We start from the raw sequence: 17,196 nt of genomic DNA, 5'->3' as shown, positions 1-17,196 counted from the left end.
GGCACTCGGGTTCCACAATTGTGCACATTTGTCACACGTCATGGAGCTCTTTCTGTATTATCTGGGCCCGGTTTTTCAAAAGTAATCCACTAGGATTTTGGATAAGGGATTGGATCAAATCTTCAAAATGGGTTTTTCAAAAGAAAAAACGGATTACATAATCGGATTAGATCACGTAATCCAATCTTGATCTTGATCCGGATCAAACCTTTAGTTTGGGTTTTTCAGACCTTTTTTGTAGGATCTGGATCACTTTGATCCAAAAAACCTGGATTAAACTGATCCCATCAGAAGGGTGGATTTAGCGTGGATTTCATGCCCAAAATGTAATGAAAACTTTAAAAATGTATGAAATAATACTATTTTTGGATCATGCAGTATCTTACGAGATATACTATTTATTCATAAGGTTTTAGTTTTATTTGTTCATCTGTCAGGCTATAGTGAGTATAGGCTTTAATGTATTCAGCCTTTCAGTATAGGCCTACAGCAAAGTAGAAAGAGTTTGGCCTCATAAAATAATCCCCCAAAAAGCTGTCAAAACTGACCAAAAACAATCAATTTTATTCTGTCACTAATTGATATATATATATATTCATCACAATGGAAAATATTTTTATTTTTAGAATATTTATTAGTGATGCATGCAATGATTACAGAATAACAAAAAAAAAAAAAAATTGCAAAGAATGGCAATCGCTGATTTTTGAAATCACTTTCAACAATTGCAAAAAGAGACTGAAAGGGCAGAAGCACAGCTTCATCTGGCAGAGGAACAACTGACTCTGACCAAACTGCAGCAAACCAAGGCCAATGACTTGAGATTCGCCCCCTAAAGGCTACGCTCAGACAAGCTGGTCTCTCCACATCAGATGAAGAAGTCTGAAATTATTGTGGAGGTTTTACATTATTTTTTAATTTAAATCTATATCTGAAACTTATTATAAATATCCTCAATGTGCAGTGTTGTAGGTCTCAGATGAGTGGACTGCAGAAAGAGGATGGGGTGGGGTTTTTCTTGTTTTTATTATTTATTATTATTATTATTATTTTAATAATTATTAAATTTTCTTAATTTTCATTTCAAATAAAAATAAAGTTATATCGACCCCACGCTGGCTATTCTACTTGTCGATCTTTACATATCTATAGTTCTACATTGTGATGTCCTATGCTGTTTGAGCACTGGTTATCCAGATATAGTGATCCTGAAAAGTTCCTATCCGGATCAGATTGATACAATCCGATGTTGCTTTGAAAAACTGGCTCAAAAAGTAAGCTGGATTACGTGATCACGGATCGCAAAAACAGGATTACTAAATCTGGATCAATTTTATCCGGATTAAACCTTTTGAAAAACCGGGCCCTGGGGATCTGAGATCATGTGCATTGTAAAAAAAAAAAAAAAAAAAAAAAAAAAAAAAAAAATTAAAATTAATCAGCAGTTTCTGTATTGCATAATTAACTTGCTTTTATTTATATATGTTGAAATTGCAATTCTGCAGTTTAACAAAGTAACTTTTATTGACATTTTAGTAGTTTGAAACAATATCTGCCATTATGCTTTAGTTGTTATCCACACTTGCATTTCAGGCTGCCATGGTCAGTTTTAGGTCTAATATGATAACTAGGTGTAATTGCATTTGTGCTTTAATACATTTTTAAAAACTGTGTATAAATAAATCTAAAATGTGATGGTCTTTGTTGGTATCTTGTTGTAAACAACTCTGCGTGTGAGTTTTGTGTTTTCATTTGAATATTAGCTGGAGGAGGCAAGGAACTAGTTATTTCCTCATTCGATGAGCAGATAATACTGTAAGTACAATATCCAAATCATCACAGGATTTTTTTACATAATATTGTGGCCGTTCTCTGAATACACACTATGCTTGTGTCTGCTTTTATGACTGTATCTACAGTATGTGTATGTGTTTTTATTCAGCGGTCTCATATAACAGTCTATGCTAATTCATACATAAAGAGAGACTAAATCAAATCATATGGCTGTTTTTAATATTTCATATTCAACTTATTAGGCTTGGGTTCTTTGTTGTGTGTATTTCTGCATTAGGCACATGATTTCCTCTTATTTCATCCAGGTGTTTGTGTAATTCTGCTTCATGTAACATGATGTGGTAGTTCTGATTCTGCTCTCTTTACTTTTATTAATTAGAATTTTCATTTGAATATTAGCTGTAAGAGGCAATAAATGAAAGTAATATTTCCTCATAATGAGCAGATGATACTGTACTTACAACAACGGAATTGTCACAGGATTGTTGTCAGTGTAGTTGCCCGTATGTCAGCTCATATCAGGTGAGATGCATCTTTGATATACAAGTTCACTGTAAAGATGTCGGTAAATTAGCAGATTTCTGTATTTCAGGATTCATGTTTTTATTTTTCGTCATTTTTTCAGGCTTTTGAATTGCATTATGGAATCGTAACCATTCTTCTAAAAACTTTATCTCGAGAAAAGGTGATTTGTATGCAAAATAAAGCCACTTAGTGAATTATTCTAATTGAAAATGACAGCAGTTATTCAAAGAATAAAATTTGTTTAACTCAAATATAATGTTATTATTTATTTATGTATTTATTTTAGCTATTTTCCTTTTGTCTAGCTACATTTATGAAATTATACATTTGGGGTCTTCACACCGCAGGAAGTAAGTTTACAATTCTGGCCCAGGTCTGAAAAACATCAAATATATGCAGCAAATAACCATCAAAGAGCATAGAGTCACAAGAGGAGAAACCACTAGATGGCGCTTCAAATGCAGCTGCAAATCTGGAGTGAAAAGGACAACAGCACAGAAATATACAGAAGGTCAGTGAAAGTGTTTCCTAGTACTGGTTTGCGGCTGGAAGGGCATCTGCTGTGTAAAACACATGCTGTAATAGTTGGCGGCTCATTCCGCTGTGATGACCTTTGATAAATAAGGGACTAAGCTGAAGCAAAATGAATGAATGACATTAAAAGAAGTTAAAAAATGTAATGAAAAAAATACTTCATTTATCTGCAGATCCTAGCCACAAAAAAAAACACATTAATGACAAGGACAGGACATTCAGTTGGAATTAATTACAAATTTGTTAATTGATTTTTGTAACAACATCATTGTTGGAAATACTATGATATTATTTTAATGTAATCTACCATTATATCATTTAACGTAATCACTAGAACAAACTTAATGTTGAAACCTTTATTAACTTTATGAAAATGTAATGACACATTTATTAGCAATCAAGAAGTAAAAGGTACTATTCTAACACAGGACATGCATACAGTATAAATTGTTGATATAACTAATTATAAAGATCCAGTAGATATAAATTCTTTATGAATATGATCATTTTTGTGCATCATAAATCTTCACACCTCTCTTGGTTTTTACCACAGTAAACAAAGAAACATTTTGTTCCCACATTACTGTTGTCTAAACAGAAATAAGATGCTCTGCAGTCCTCCGTAAACCACATCTGTCCATTTTCAACAGCCTTATAATATTAAGCAATTTAAAAGAGCTACTAATCATTGTACATTTCATTAATTCATACGAGCATTGATTACACAGATGTTCAATTTAAACCAGACACAACGAAAGTAACATTCTGTAATTTAGTCATTGACTCATGATTAAGTAACTGCTCTGTAATATTATACAGCACTTACGTTTAACTGCTTACTGTTTTTCTCTCTATAAAAGCTGATCTAGAGTTCACATAAAGACTGTGATTAGACTACAGTGGTCTTTTTGCAACATTTGTTGAATGATTAAAAATTGGTTTTAGAAGTTAGTCCTATTAGAAAACCACACTTCTGTTTTAATATTTGACTAGATGTTTTTTAAGACACTTCTATACAGCTTAAAGCGACATTTAAAGGCTTAACTAGGTTAATTAGGTTAACTAGGCAGGTTAGGGTAATTAGGCAAGTTATTTATAATGATGGTTTGTTCTGTAGACTATCCAAAACAAAACTTAAAGGGGCTAATAATATTGTCCTTAAAATGGTGTTTAAAAAAATTTAAAACTGTTTTTATTCTAGTTGAAATATAACAAATAAGGCTTTCTCCAGAAGAAAAAATGTTATCAGACATACTGTGAAAATTTCCTTGCTCTGTTAAGCATCATTTGGAAGATATTTAAAAAATAATAATTAAGAGGGGCTGATAATTCTGAATTGAACTGTATGTACCTCTCATTTGCTATGAACATTGAAATCTCAGACAATTCAGTCCAGTAATTCTCAGTACATTTAAAAAAATTAATTATTTAGAGTTTAAAGAGATCCTTCATTTTTTTGTTCTATCAGTTAGTTACTCATGTTTACTCATTTTCCTTTTGCTAATGCTATTGCTCCTAATGCTAGCGCTCCTACGGCTACTACTCCACCTCCTATTCCTGTTAGTGCTTTTTGCCCGAAGTCTATCAGTTTTTGTTTAAAAGCCTCACTTTCAATCTTTTCCTGAGCTTTTTTATACATCTCATTAGTGTAGTGCTGTCCTCCATTCTCCTCCACCATCTTCTCAATCTTCTTCATCAGTTCAGTGACCTGTGAGCGGTTAATCATGTCTTCATTGTTGAACGAGTGATATCTGTCTCCACACTGACTAACTAGAGCCTTGAGATCATTATTTTCACTGATATACTCATCTAAAGGTTCTCCCTTCAGTTGATCAGCGTGAGTGAACAGGATGATGGTGTAACGATCAGCTTCTTGTCCAAAGTTCTCCTGAATCCACTTCACAGCGTGTTTCTCTTCAGCTGTGAGTCTCCCCAGTCTGATGACCAGCAGAAACACATGAGGACCAGGAACAGACATGTAGACACATCTCTCCATCTCTTTCTTTAGTTCTTCTTCAGTCATTGACGTATCACATATTCCTGGAGTGTCGATGACTGAGATGATTTTACCCTCCACTTCTGCCAGATATCTTTCAGAGCTTCTAGTAATGGACTTAGAGGACATTTTTGTCTTAAACTGAAAGTCACCCAATCCCAGTAAAGTGTTTCCGGATGCACTTTTTCCTGAGCCAGTTTTTCCCACCAGAACCATCCTCAAATCTGGAAAAGAGAACAGGACATACATTACTTACAGGTTAAAAATTAAACATTTTTATAACCTGTCATTAAATAGAGGTGCATGTGATATATAATATACAGTTTTTCAAGCCTATTTTTTCACAGTATTTAATATTATAGATTTTCTTCTGAAGAAAGATTTTAATAAAAAGGTGAAAACTAAGATATATTGGTCACACTTTACAATAAGGTTCAATAGTTAATGTAAATTAATGCATTTACTAACATAAACAAACAATGAACAATACATTTACTACAGTATTTATTCATGTTAGTAAATGTTAGTTAATGAAAATACAGTAGTTCATTGTTAGTTCATGTTAACTCATGGTGCATTAACTAATGTTAACAAGCATGGACTTGCATGTTAATAATGCAATTATTTTAGATGCTTTATATATTTGTAATTGAAAACGTTTTAGTTTAAATGTATATTATTTTTCAGATAAAATAAGCTTTAAAAAAAGACTACATATGAACTTATGTGTTTTGCATGTAGGATTTTTTTAAAATCTTAGAGATGTTGCCAAAGTGGAAAATTCCTTCTGGAATTAGTTTGTCATGGTTTGTTCTGTCATTCCAGATAGACTGGATGATAATCAGATCAGATCTCTGTGTGGAGCACTGGCTCTTGTCAGACTATAATTTCAGTGTATAATTACAATTAATGACAAAAATAAAGTTTGTAAATATAAACTGATATTTCAAACTGACATGCTAGAGAAAATTATAGAAATAGCCGATTTTAAACCTGTTTTTTTTTTTTTTGGCGAAAATACTAGTGGCCTAAAATACTTTTGCACAGTAAAATACATCCATCCATCCATCCATCTGCCTTCAACTGCTTTTTTATGAATAAAAACTAAATAAAAATCAAAGTTAGGTGGTAAAAGAACAAAGCAGCATACAAATGCAAGCACAGTAAATACAAAAAAATGCAATAATACATAAATATACAATACAAAGTAAAAACTACAAACATTTTAGATAAAGTATTATTAAAATGGGCTCAAATGCTCGACAAAAAGATAAGGTTTCACAAAGCTGTACATTTCTGTGCTTGTGTATACATTTTGTTTGTGGGTTTGTTTGTTTGTTAGTATAATTACAATATTTGAACCTTCTTACAGTCATAGTTTTTATTCCTGCTGCTAGCTGGTTGTCCATATTCTTTTACTAATTTATTATACAAATAAAACACCAACACCCAGACATTACCTTAATCAGTTGATGACAAACATGATGCTGGAAAACATCTCATGAAGAAGATGAAAAAACTACACATGTGAGAGAGATACGATTTTATAAAAGATAAATTTATGTTAGAGTCAAACTCTGATAAACAAGCAGCAGATATCGACCAGCTTTCAATACGGAAGTTTTACACATGAAATTTAGGACAACACCTAAAAATTCCTTTCAACAAAATGCCTATTATATGATTTCTGCTGGCATATTGCTGTATTAATGAGCAAATTAACAAAACCCTAATCTGTATGCAAGTATGTAGGCTAGTGCCTCATCTGTAATTTTAATAGCGTAAAATGAAAGTTTCGCGTTTCATTTAATATTGAAAACGGTATATCCATAAATTTGCCACTGACCTGAGTGCTCAATTGCAAATTCTGGATATAGGCCTTTATTGTCCATGCCTTTGTTTTGCGGTTCGTTTTTCCAGCTCCGACCGTGTTTCTCTTCCTTTGTTCGAGTTGTCCGGGAAATCGAAAGTGAATCTTGTGCGAGGTACATGTGGCAAGCCGTTTTAGCATTTTTGTTCTGACTATCCATTAATATGTTTAAAGACATCTCTGATAGTATTTTGACGAGTGATAATCATAAATTGACTAGTCAGAATTACAATTAAGGATATCTGCAGACTAGTAAGAAAACAAATTCGAGATATCTGTAAATATAATTTTGACTAGTCTCAAACAAACACAATTTAATATATCGCTAATGTTGTTGTAGATATCTCTGTGGGCAATTTAGTTCATCAATACTCCTATGGCGCATGTGTTTGGACTGTGGAGGAAACCAGAGCACCCGGAGGAAACCCACACCTGAGAAAACTTCACACAGAAATGCCAACTAAACCAGCCGGGACTCGAACCAGCAACCTTCTTGCTGAGGCAATTGTGCTACTCACTGTGCCACCGTGCTGCCTTTAAAAAAATACTATAAGTATAAAAAATATTATGAATAATAATATATAAAAATGATTATAAAAATATACATAATAAAATTATATAAATAAAAATATAATAAATTAATGTACTGTAAATGATCTGATTTGAGATTTTAGAGTTGTTGTTTTTTTAAGAGGTGAAAATCGATTATTAATTTAATCATATACCCAACATCATAACTGTATCTCATACAGAAGTTTATAATAGCATCCTCATCCATAATCCCTTATAACAGTAAAATCAGAGATCGCTGCTCTTTCACTAAATGTCCACTAGAGGTCATGTTTACTGTATTTCACAGACAGCACAGGTTTGATGTCCTGTTTAGTGGTTTCCCTCCATTTCTCAGCAGCATTTTATTACTCTCATTTATATTTTATCAGTCAGCCTGAGCTTTATTTTTCCAATCTTCCTATTAGCATAAATGTAATGTTTAATGCTTTTACATCAGCATTATATCTCAACCTGCTGCAGTGCCCTTTTGTGGAAACTCGAGGGCGCCAGGTTGTTTTGTTCTTTGAACTTCATCCCCCACAAACCTTTGCACCACTGATTACGTCATTGGTTTCAGCTGTTTCCTGTTTGTTAATTTTGTTTCTGTCTTTATAAGTCCCATTGTGTTGCGTTTTAGTAGCTGGACATTTCGTTCAGCAAAGAATAATAAAAATTAATTAATTATTTTTGAGGAACAAAATAGGTGTTAAATTCTGAAACTTATATGATAGTTTTGTAGCACTATAAGCTATTTTTTTTATTTTGCTTTCTCCTTTCATGACTCCATTTTAAAAATTTACTCTAAAATTTTGTTTGTCCATATTTTACCGAACATAGTAGTTATATGATTGATAATCCCAAACACTGACAGTGTGAATGAGTTCACATTGTATTCGACTATATTAAAAAAGCAATAAAGAAAATTGATGATGACCCATATATTTGTGTTCTGGGTAGGGCTGCAGCAGCTGTTTGTAATGTAAAGTCCACACTAGGGGCTTAGCAACTGTAGCTAGTTTGTATAACTTAATTTGTTTTTACTTCGGCTGCACCACAGTTCAGACTGCATGATTTTCAAGGTAATGTCACAGATGTTTTCATCTGAGGTAGTGTTTTGTCGCTGCTTTGTTTACACTAGTGGTGGGCAAAGCGAGGCTTCATGAAACACTGAAACAGTCGAAGCAAATGTGTCGAAGCTTCGAAACGTTTTGAAACCCCTCTACAGTGACACCTATTGGTCATTTTTATATTTTACACTGAAACAGCTTCAGCAAAGAACAGTTGAGCAAACTGAGGTATTAAACCCCACTTTGTAGGATTGATCCTTCAAGTAATTTAGTGGAGCGGTTAAGGTGTCTGACTACCATGCGGGGATAGTGGGTTAGAATCAAGGCTGATACAGCTATTTTGAAATGCTTTAATACCAGTTAGTAATGCTCTGTTCTTCTATCGTATTGTTTCAACATTGGTCTGACATCTGAATAAACAATTTGTGAATAAATATGTATTGTTTTGGTCTTAAAACAGGGTTGTTGCTAGATCAGACACAGTTGTGGCCTGAAGTTATCAATAATTATTTATTTTATTCATTAAATTTCCCATTTATTGTATTTTATTAACATCTAAACAAACTCTAAACCCAATCATCACAGTACTGTAAAAATATTAATTGTTATGTTACAAAAATGATGCTATATTGATGGCGTATCCGCAGCTGTATCCAATTTAGGCTACACCATAAAACAGAAACATAATTAAAATACTTAAAATCATGATTTCGGAGTATTTGTACAAGTCGAGATTCAAACCCAAAAGTCATTTGATGCACAGCGTGCACGCGCACAGTCCACTAGGCCATATGAGGCAGAAGTGTTTTCTGACCCTGGCAGTTAAATGCAAATTCGCCAGGTCTTGAAACGCTTCTCAACTGATCGATGCTTTAATCATGTGACCAGGTGTTTTGAAACACTTTAGTCACGTGACTTGGGTGTTTCGGATCATGCTTCGGTGCAGTGTTTTAAAACACTTGCGTTTCACGTCAGCCATCCCTATAGTTTACACTGCAAGATGGATCGGGGACAGGAGGTTTTACACTGCATGACTTTACAATAGGAAGAATCGCCGATAACTTTGTCCAAACTGCATCTCGCAACCAAAAACATGTCAAATATCTTTTGTTATTAACCACATAACACAAAAGAAGCCTTTTTAATGGGGTAGAAAATGTACATATTTGCTCACCTGGGTTTGAAGAGAATTAGCAATTTCTCCTCAACTTTTTTCTTTTTTGACCCGGTTGTTATATTGCTCACATGACACGTCAAACAGATACAGGTGCTCCTGCCAAATTTACAGTAGTTTTTCCTCCATTTTTTGGGTTCAAATAAAACGAAAACGAGCGCTTTTAACTTCTCCTCAGCCTGCCGCTGGCCTGCAGATACACACACTATTGAATGCTGCTCTTTCATTGGCTGTAGGTGATCGCCGATGTTATTTTCAGTCAAAACTGGTTTCACATGGCATGACTTGAATCGCCGACAGCTCCAGATATTTAGCATGCTAAATATCTCAATGGCATTGGTGACTCATCTGCGATTTCCCTCAGATGGTTTCTTTGATAGTTCATACTGTGTGATTGTTGCTCACGTAAACGAGCACCGATTTACCTGTGATTTTAGGCATTTGTATGCGATTCTTTTTTTTTTTTTTTTTTTTTAATTTATTTATTAATTACATTTTTTTTTTTTCAAAATCAGGGCTAAAATCATGCAGTCTGAAATTGGCATAAGGCAAAGTAGGTCATAAGCTCTCCGTTAAGGCATGTATAGTCTCATTGAATGAAGTAAAATCCAATGAGAAGCATTTAAATAGTTAAACTGCTGTAAAATTCTGTAACTAATGGTTTTAAAGTTTTAAAACTGACAGTTTTCTGTTATAAAGTTCCTTAGGGTTTATGTGAATTTACTTAAACTATTTTATTTGGTTTTTTAGGGCAACAGTATCTTCAGCAGAAAAGGAACCTCTACATCAAAAGCTACTTGTCCAAAATATTTAAAATATTTCTTTAAATAAAATATATTGTGTTCAATGAGGGGAAAAAAGTTTTAGTATTTTTACTCTGACATTTTAAAATAACTTTTTTTTTGGAGCAGTAATCACAATACCGTGATTTTATTTATTTTTTTTATCCCAGGGTATCATACCGTCAGACTCTTAAGCTGCGTTCACATCAGACATGGAAGAAGTGTCAAGCGCAAGTCATTTTCATGTTTAGTCAAAGCAAAGTCTCTAATAGACATCCTGCAGTGCGATACGTGTGAGTGAGGTGATGCGATTTGCACAAATAAAGCGGCGCAAGTTGAGCGTTTTGTGCGATTGATGCACTTAACGTGCCTGTTGTGTGTCTTTGCTTGAAACGCTAAAGTTCGAAAATCTAAACTTCAGCAGACATTCCCTATTAACCAATCAGGAGCTTGCTCTTGTAGGAGGGCATGATTATGATGTAGTGCCTGTTGTTGGTGTCCCGGGGGAAAATCCTCCAGCAGACACCAACAACAGTTCATCAAACTGGGCTCGGTTCAGTCAGAAGCATCGATGAAAGACTCCATCATCCAGGTACTGTCTCTGGAGGAGTTTGTGAACTCACAGAGCACCTCAGAATGGATCTAGGGGACTCAACACGGCATGGCTACAAACAAATCGACACTTTTTCAGCCTTCCTAATGCACATTAACACAGCTATTACCTCAATAAAATCCATGTTATAGCCATTTAGCAACCATGTTAGCCATTTAGTCACCGGGCAGACAGAAGCCCTGTCTATTTCATGAATCCGCTTCTGTTGTGAGGTGAATTTGATGTGAGAAATAAGCAAGTAAACTCCAAATGTTCACCTGTTTATTTATGGGCAAATGTCACGATTTATCCGCACGTGTCGCATCTGGTGTGAACACAGCAATATACCGGCCCATGCCTAATCGCAAGCTCTTTAATGTAAACTAATCTTGCGTTGATCTCTTTTCTACTGATATACATGGGGGTGGGGGTGATGCTGCCATACATATTTAGTTGGAACGTAGTGTTGTTTAAACTAGGTTCAGTGGTGCAACAACTAGGCTATGTTTTAACATACACACACCATGGATCTGTCAGACAATTAAAGACTGTATGGAGATATTTCCATAAAGACTGTCCATAAAAATACTATCCAGATAACTATATTGTACCTTGATAACATGACTAGTTTTAAGGTAAATTTAACAGTACAGAATGGTTTGGCCCTACAGTATGGTGTAATAAATCACTGATGTAAAAGTGTAAGACACTGGGAAAAGGATAATGCTGTGATCTTTATTGACATTGACAATGTACAGAGAAAGTTCCTTCCCACCACCGACACGTTAAATAATTATTATTAATTGCTAAGAAAAAGAATGATTCACTGAGATACATATAAACGCTGATATGGCTTCTGGTAATGATCCAATACAATACATTGATCTAATATTTATCAATACTATTTTCTGTATTGTGTATTATTTGACTTTGTCCTAAATCCAACTCTGTGCTTTACAGTTTTTATTCTAATTCATATGTTAAATGCAATTAAAGTATAACCTCAAATGCAAAGTCAAAGTATAAATAGCAGAAGTGAGCCAAAAGATTTTCAACAGAAGCAAATGTTAATCCAAGCAAATAAAATGATACACCAAATATAAAAGCAGTCACTTACGAGCTATAACTCCATCACTAATGACTAAATCACTAAAGAATATCCACAAGACAGATGTAAACAATGCTAAATTGAAGCTCTGACAGGGAAATGAGAGTTTTTTAAATTCAATTCATCCTTGTTTCTATAGCGCTTTTGCATTGTAATTGCCATCACTTTTTAAAAATTGCTAAAAGTAGCTAAATGAATGTAAAAAATGATAAAGTTGTTGCTAGGTGCTTTTTATAAAAAAAAAAAAAAAAAGTTGCTAGGGTGTTATGAAAAGTTGCTAAATTTAGCAACAAAATTCCTAAGTTGGCAACACTGAAGAAGATGTACATCCGTATTCTCTGGTAATGCTGACAGCATTTAAAGAAGACCAAAAAGAATTTCCAAAATGAGTTAGAGTTAAACATGTTACTGATTTGAACAATGTTATGTTCATTATAATTCTTATGCGTGTTATTGACCACAGAATTTTTCATTATTACAAGGTCATTTTTAAGTATTTTTTAAAGGGCAGAGGCTTTAGCATCCACAGCACCTCAATAAATCCACCCTAAACACGTGCCTATGTATTGCTAGGTGATTTCTTTTTCTCTTTTTCCTCTTTCACCTTATCAGCAATGAGTTTTCCGCTTGTTCCTCCTGCTACAGCTGTACCTCCTGCTATTAAAAGTAGAGGTAAAGCCAATCCACCAGTAGCGGCAACTAAAGCCACACCTCCAACTGCAGCACCTACAGCACCTGTAACAGAGGCTCCCACTAATGCTGCATGTTTTACCTTCGTCAACATTTTCTTTCTCTGAGTCTCTTTGTACATCTCATTAGTGTAATGCTCTCCCCCATTATCTTTCACCACTGAGTCTATCTTCTCTATAAGTTCAGTGACCTGTGCTCGATTTGTTTGATCTGTGTTATCGAAAACATGATAGCCACCTTTACACTGGTCGACTATCTCTTTAATACACTTGTTTTTAGTCAGAAACTCCTCTATGGTTGTGTTTTTTAACTGATCTCCTCTAGTAAACAGGATGATGGTGTAACGTGTAGCTTTTTCTCCAAAGTTCTCCTGAATCAATTTCACAGTTTTTTTCTCTTCGTCTGTGAATCTCACGTCCACCCTGAGGACCAGGAGAAAGGCGTGAGGACCAGGAACAGACAGCTCTACACACTTCACCAATTCCTTCTTCAATTCTTCTTGGCTGATTGACGTATCACACAGCCCTGGAGTGTCGATGACGGAGATGGTTCGACCGTCGATGTTCTTCTCCTGTTTCAGGCATTTCTCACTCACAGATTCGGCAGATAATTCTTCTTTAAACATGTCTTCTCCCAGGATGGTGTTGCCTGTAGCGCTCTTTCCAACTCCAGTTTTACCCACCAACACGATCCTGAGATCTGACGGGTTAAAAAAATTATAGAGAGAGAGATTGCACTTCATAAAATGAAGCTAAATGGTTTTTGACAATTGCTTAATGATATTGAGTAAACAGTTTAAACTTAACATTTTAATATTGTTAATGAATGTTTATTTGGCATGTATGCACTTGGAAACAAAATCATATACTGTATTCTATCATGTACTGCACCTTTTAAAATGCATTAAAGTGCCCCATTTAAGATTTTTATTGCACTGTAAAACCTAATATGTTAAGGTAACTCAAATCATTTGAGGAAACCGATAGCAACAAACTATTTAAGTTCAAAAGCTAATCCTAATGAGTACTGTGAACTTAATGCATTTGAGTGTAATAAGCAATTTGAGCACAGTAAAACCCAATAAATGAAGAGAACTCAAACCAACTGAGTACTGTTAAACCCAATGAGTTAAAGCAACTTAAACCGTTTGAGGAAACCGATTGCGACAATCATTTGAGTTACAAAAAACTAATCTATATGAGTCCTGTGCACTTAGTTTATTCAAGTTGAAGTAATGAGGTATTGAATTAACTCATTACCTTCAACACCGAGTTCAAAACTCTTTTCAAAATGAGTAGAGTTAACTTTCAGTCGATTTTGAGTTAACTACACTCAATTCATTTGATAAAGTTGACTGTTGGGTTCTACAGTGTGAGCGCTCATGCACACAGCTCTAAGTAAATAAAAACATCTTGCAAGATTTTAAATCTGAAAGTGCACCGTGTAGGAAGCTATTGCTTCTTAAAGGAAAGAGTCGATTCTGAGTCATCCAAAAAGCTGTTGGATGTTGACATCATTATGAAACATTTGCAAAATTCCTGTCTACTTACTACACATGAAGACCCCCCCCCCCCCCCCCCGAAAAAATAAATAAATAAATAAAAAATTGAAAATTCTAAAAAAGAATAAAAATAAAAAGCTTTTGGGGAAAAATCTGATTTTGGCTCAAAAGTGATGGAAAATGACAGTGAATGCCAACTTAGTGGAGATTGGTGTTTCGTTGGTGATTGGTGTTTTGCATGTAGTAGACCAATAACAGCAGACTGCGAAGTCGGACTAAACACAGATTTGAAACCCCAGAAGGGTTTGGAAAAATGTCCCACTTTGTCACTTGTTTAAAGCCCAATCCCAATTCTACCCCTTAGCCCTTCCCCTTCCCCTTACCCTTCGTTTTGTGCATTCACGTGAAGGGGTAGAGGTGTCCCAATTCTCTTTAGCTTGAAGGATTATTTACCCTTTCAAATGGAGATTTTTCAGGACCACACTTGAAAGCAAGGGGTAAGTAAATTTCACAGAATACACCAGCTAAAATGGCAGCATGGCAGCACCCGGAAGTAAGGAGATCCACAACTTAGCATTTTTTTGTCGTTATTATGAATTTTCATTATGAACAAGCACATGTTTTAATATATTCATAACCGCGTTCATGTTTTAACATCATGCTTTAAAAAAAAACACACTAAAATAAAACCCGCTAAATTTCACAATCTATAATCCGTAATCCTAATTCCTGTACAGCAGTCCTACAACATTCTGAAACTGAATGACACATGAACACCCTGTCAGAAAGTCTAGTGGTTGGGAATGGGCTTTTTACCGTGTCTGCTGTAATGTTAATGTTGTTTTGGTGTGTTTACATTAATGAAAATGGCCATGGTGTAAATACGCAGTATAGTTACGATCTTATTGCCACATTAGATCGTTATGATAACATGACATATGCCTTCAGTGATCTCCTGAAGATAAACAACAAAAAATAAAGCAATTGGAATCACTACAGCAGTCGCAATGGTCTGATTTCATATGAAGCAAGAGATGGCGATGACATCTGATGACGTGTGCAGGTGTTGTAGTGCTGTCCCAATTCTTAGGGGTAAACTTTGAAGTCCATCCCCTTCACACTCAAGGGGAAGGGGTACAAAAACAGAATTGGGATTGGGCCTACGAGTTATTGAGCAAATAAGGTTAAAAAAAATGCACATTATAAAAAAACAAAAGTGTTTTTTTTTTTTTTTTTTTTTTTTTTAGACAATGCATGTGTATCATCACCTTTTGTTGGGGACCGAAACCAAAATAGGAACCTTTCAAAATCCATATTAGGGGCACTTTAAAACGTGTTTGCAATAGCCTTTGAACCATATATTATTTTACATTTAAAATGGCTTACTAAGAATGTCAAAAATTATTCCCTTTTATGTCATTAAACAAGTAATCATGAAGAATTTATGCCAACATTTGCAAAAACCTTGCGTTGTTTTGTGTAAATATATAAAATGGTGAATTTAATTGATGGTATCTTACTGATTATTTATAGTGACCTTTAGAAAACAGTGAATGAAATTTAGTTTTTGATAAAGATCTTACCTCTTTTGGTCTTTTTCTGTCCTAATGTCCCTTTGTCACTCAATTTGGTTCTACTTTTTGGCGTTGGGATTGTATTTTTTTCTTCTCGTTTTTCAAACTTGTTTCTCTGTAATTCTGTAGATTGTTCTACAACATTCGTTTTGGCATCCGTCTGGTTTTCATCTTGAACCCATTCTCCATACACACGAGGTCCTGTAGTTTCGTTCACTTGAATAACTATTCTTTCCTTTTTCTGTACAGTGAATGCATTTGCGGTCGGACTATTTACTACACTCTCCATTTCAAATGTGTCCCACACTATTTTTATTTGTTCCTGTACAACCTCTTTCTCTTGCTCATTTTGGTTTTCTTTTCCATTGAGATTTTTCTTTTCATTTTTACTCTTTGTTCGAGGCGTTGAATAAATCTCACTATAATGCTGGCCGTCATTCTGTTTGATCATATCATCGATTTTCTTGAAGTTCTGCGATGTGACTTTGATTAATCTCACTTGTACTGCTGATGGCGTGATATTGTCCTCTGAAGTGACCGACTAGCTCCTGAAATTCTGCACTCAGCATAAAGAGCATCCATTCTCTCTTCGACATTTTCTCTCTCCTAGTAAACAGCACCATTGTGAACTTCAAGACATGAGATCCAAAGCTTTTCAGGACTTTCTGCACAACGTTCTTCTGGTCGTTTGTGAAGTCCTCCAAGTTGATGATGAGCAGAAACACGTGAGGTCCAGGATAGCAGAGATGAAGACTCTCCATCATTTCATTCTGCAGCTCTTCATCAGTCAGGTGAGTGTTGAAGAATCCTGGAGTGTCGATGATGGAGATGTTTCTGCCTTCTACTCTTCCTCTCTGTATCTCACTCTCTCTCGTTCTGCCCTCTTTAAACACATCTTCACCCAGTATTGCGTTTCCCATTGAACTCTTTCCAGCTCCACAGACTCCCAGCAGCACAATCCTCACATCAGGTTTATTACCTGTCAAACAAATCATTCCATTAGCTGAAGCTAATCTAACTACTTGTGTGAATCTTAAAATGCAGAAGGGCTTTAGTTATCCTTATAGGCCTGTTTTGAAAGGAGGTTTGTTAAGTGTGAGGCCCTGTTTATGAACACGCATCACATGACCACACACATACACACTTTGACATGCGCTGCAGCCTATGCGCATGTCTGAGCTCCAGGCAGTCGTCGTATGCTTTGAGCACACCTCCCCAGATGAGAGCAGCACACGTTGGACTGATCATCAAGGATCTTCCACTAAATCTCATTTTACTATACTTGTTAAATGTGATATTTAATTCATATTGTCTCTATAATGGTCTTTTGAATCTATTACTTGTTCTCAGGTAATGCAAAAATAAAGTTAATATATACATTTATGTATCTACATACACTGATTCTGCATATTTAATTTGATTGCTTGCCTTTATTTC

General features: G+C 34.9%; 1 protein-coding gene and 1 pseudogene across 2 annotated transcripts; both read right to left on the bottom strand.

Annotated features, from left to right (window-relative positions):
• Positions 1-3,193: 3,193 nt before the first annotated feature.
• On the bottom strand, positions 3,194-7,174 carry zgc:64012. 2 transcript variants are annotated; one of them, NM_214761.1, is given in 3 exon segments: positions 3,195-5,073; positions 6,310-6,376; positions 6,696-6,778. In NM_214761.1, a coding segment is annotated over 1 exon segment (726 nt). In that variant the 5' UTR covers positions 5,066-5,073; positions 6,310-6,376; positions 6,696-6,778; the 3' UTR covers positions 3,195-4,339.
• A 2,850-nt stretch (positions 7,175-10,024) lies between these two features.
• LOC141383552 (GTPase IMAP family member 8-like) overlaps positions 10,025-17,196 on the bottom strand; it is an 11,484-nt pseudogene continuing 4,312 nt past the window's right edge.

This window comes from Danio rerio, chromosome 1, assembly GCF_049306965.1.
Source record: "Danio rerio strain Tuebingen ecotype United States chromosome 1, GRCz12tu, whole genome shotgun sequence".
Classification (NCBI taxonomy): domain Eukaryota; kingdom Metazoa; phylum Chordata; class Actinopteri; order Cypriniformes; family Danionidae; genus Danio; species Danio rerio.
This window is presented reverse-complemented; position numbering and strand designations above follow the sequence as displayed.

Bases quoted from the DNA above. Each gene is read 5' to 3' on its own strand.
- zgc:64012 (XM_073932921.1), bottom strand. From the start codon at position 6,897: ATGTCTTTAAACATATTAATGGATAGTCAGAACAAAAATGCTAAAACG. The intron at 5,074-6,695 runs GTCAGTGGCAAA...TCTCTTTTCCAG, and splicing joins ATTTGCAATTGAGCACTCAG to ATTTGAGGATGGTTCTGGTG.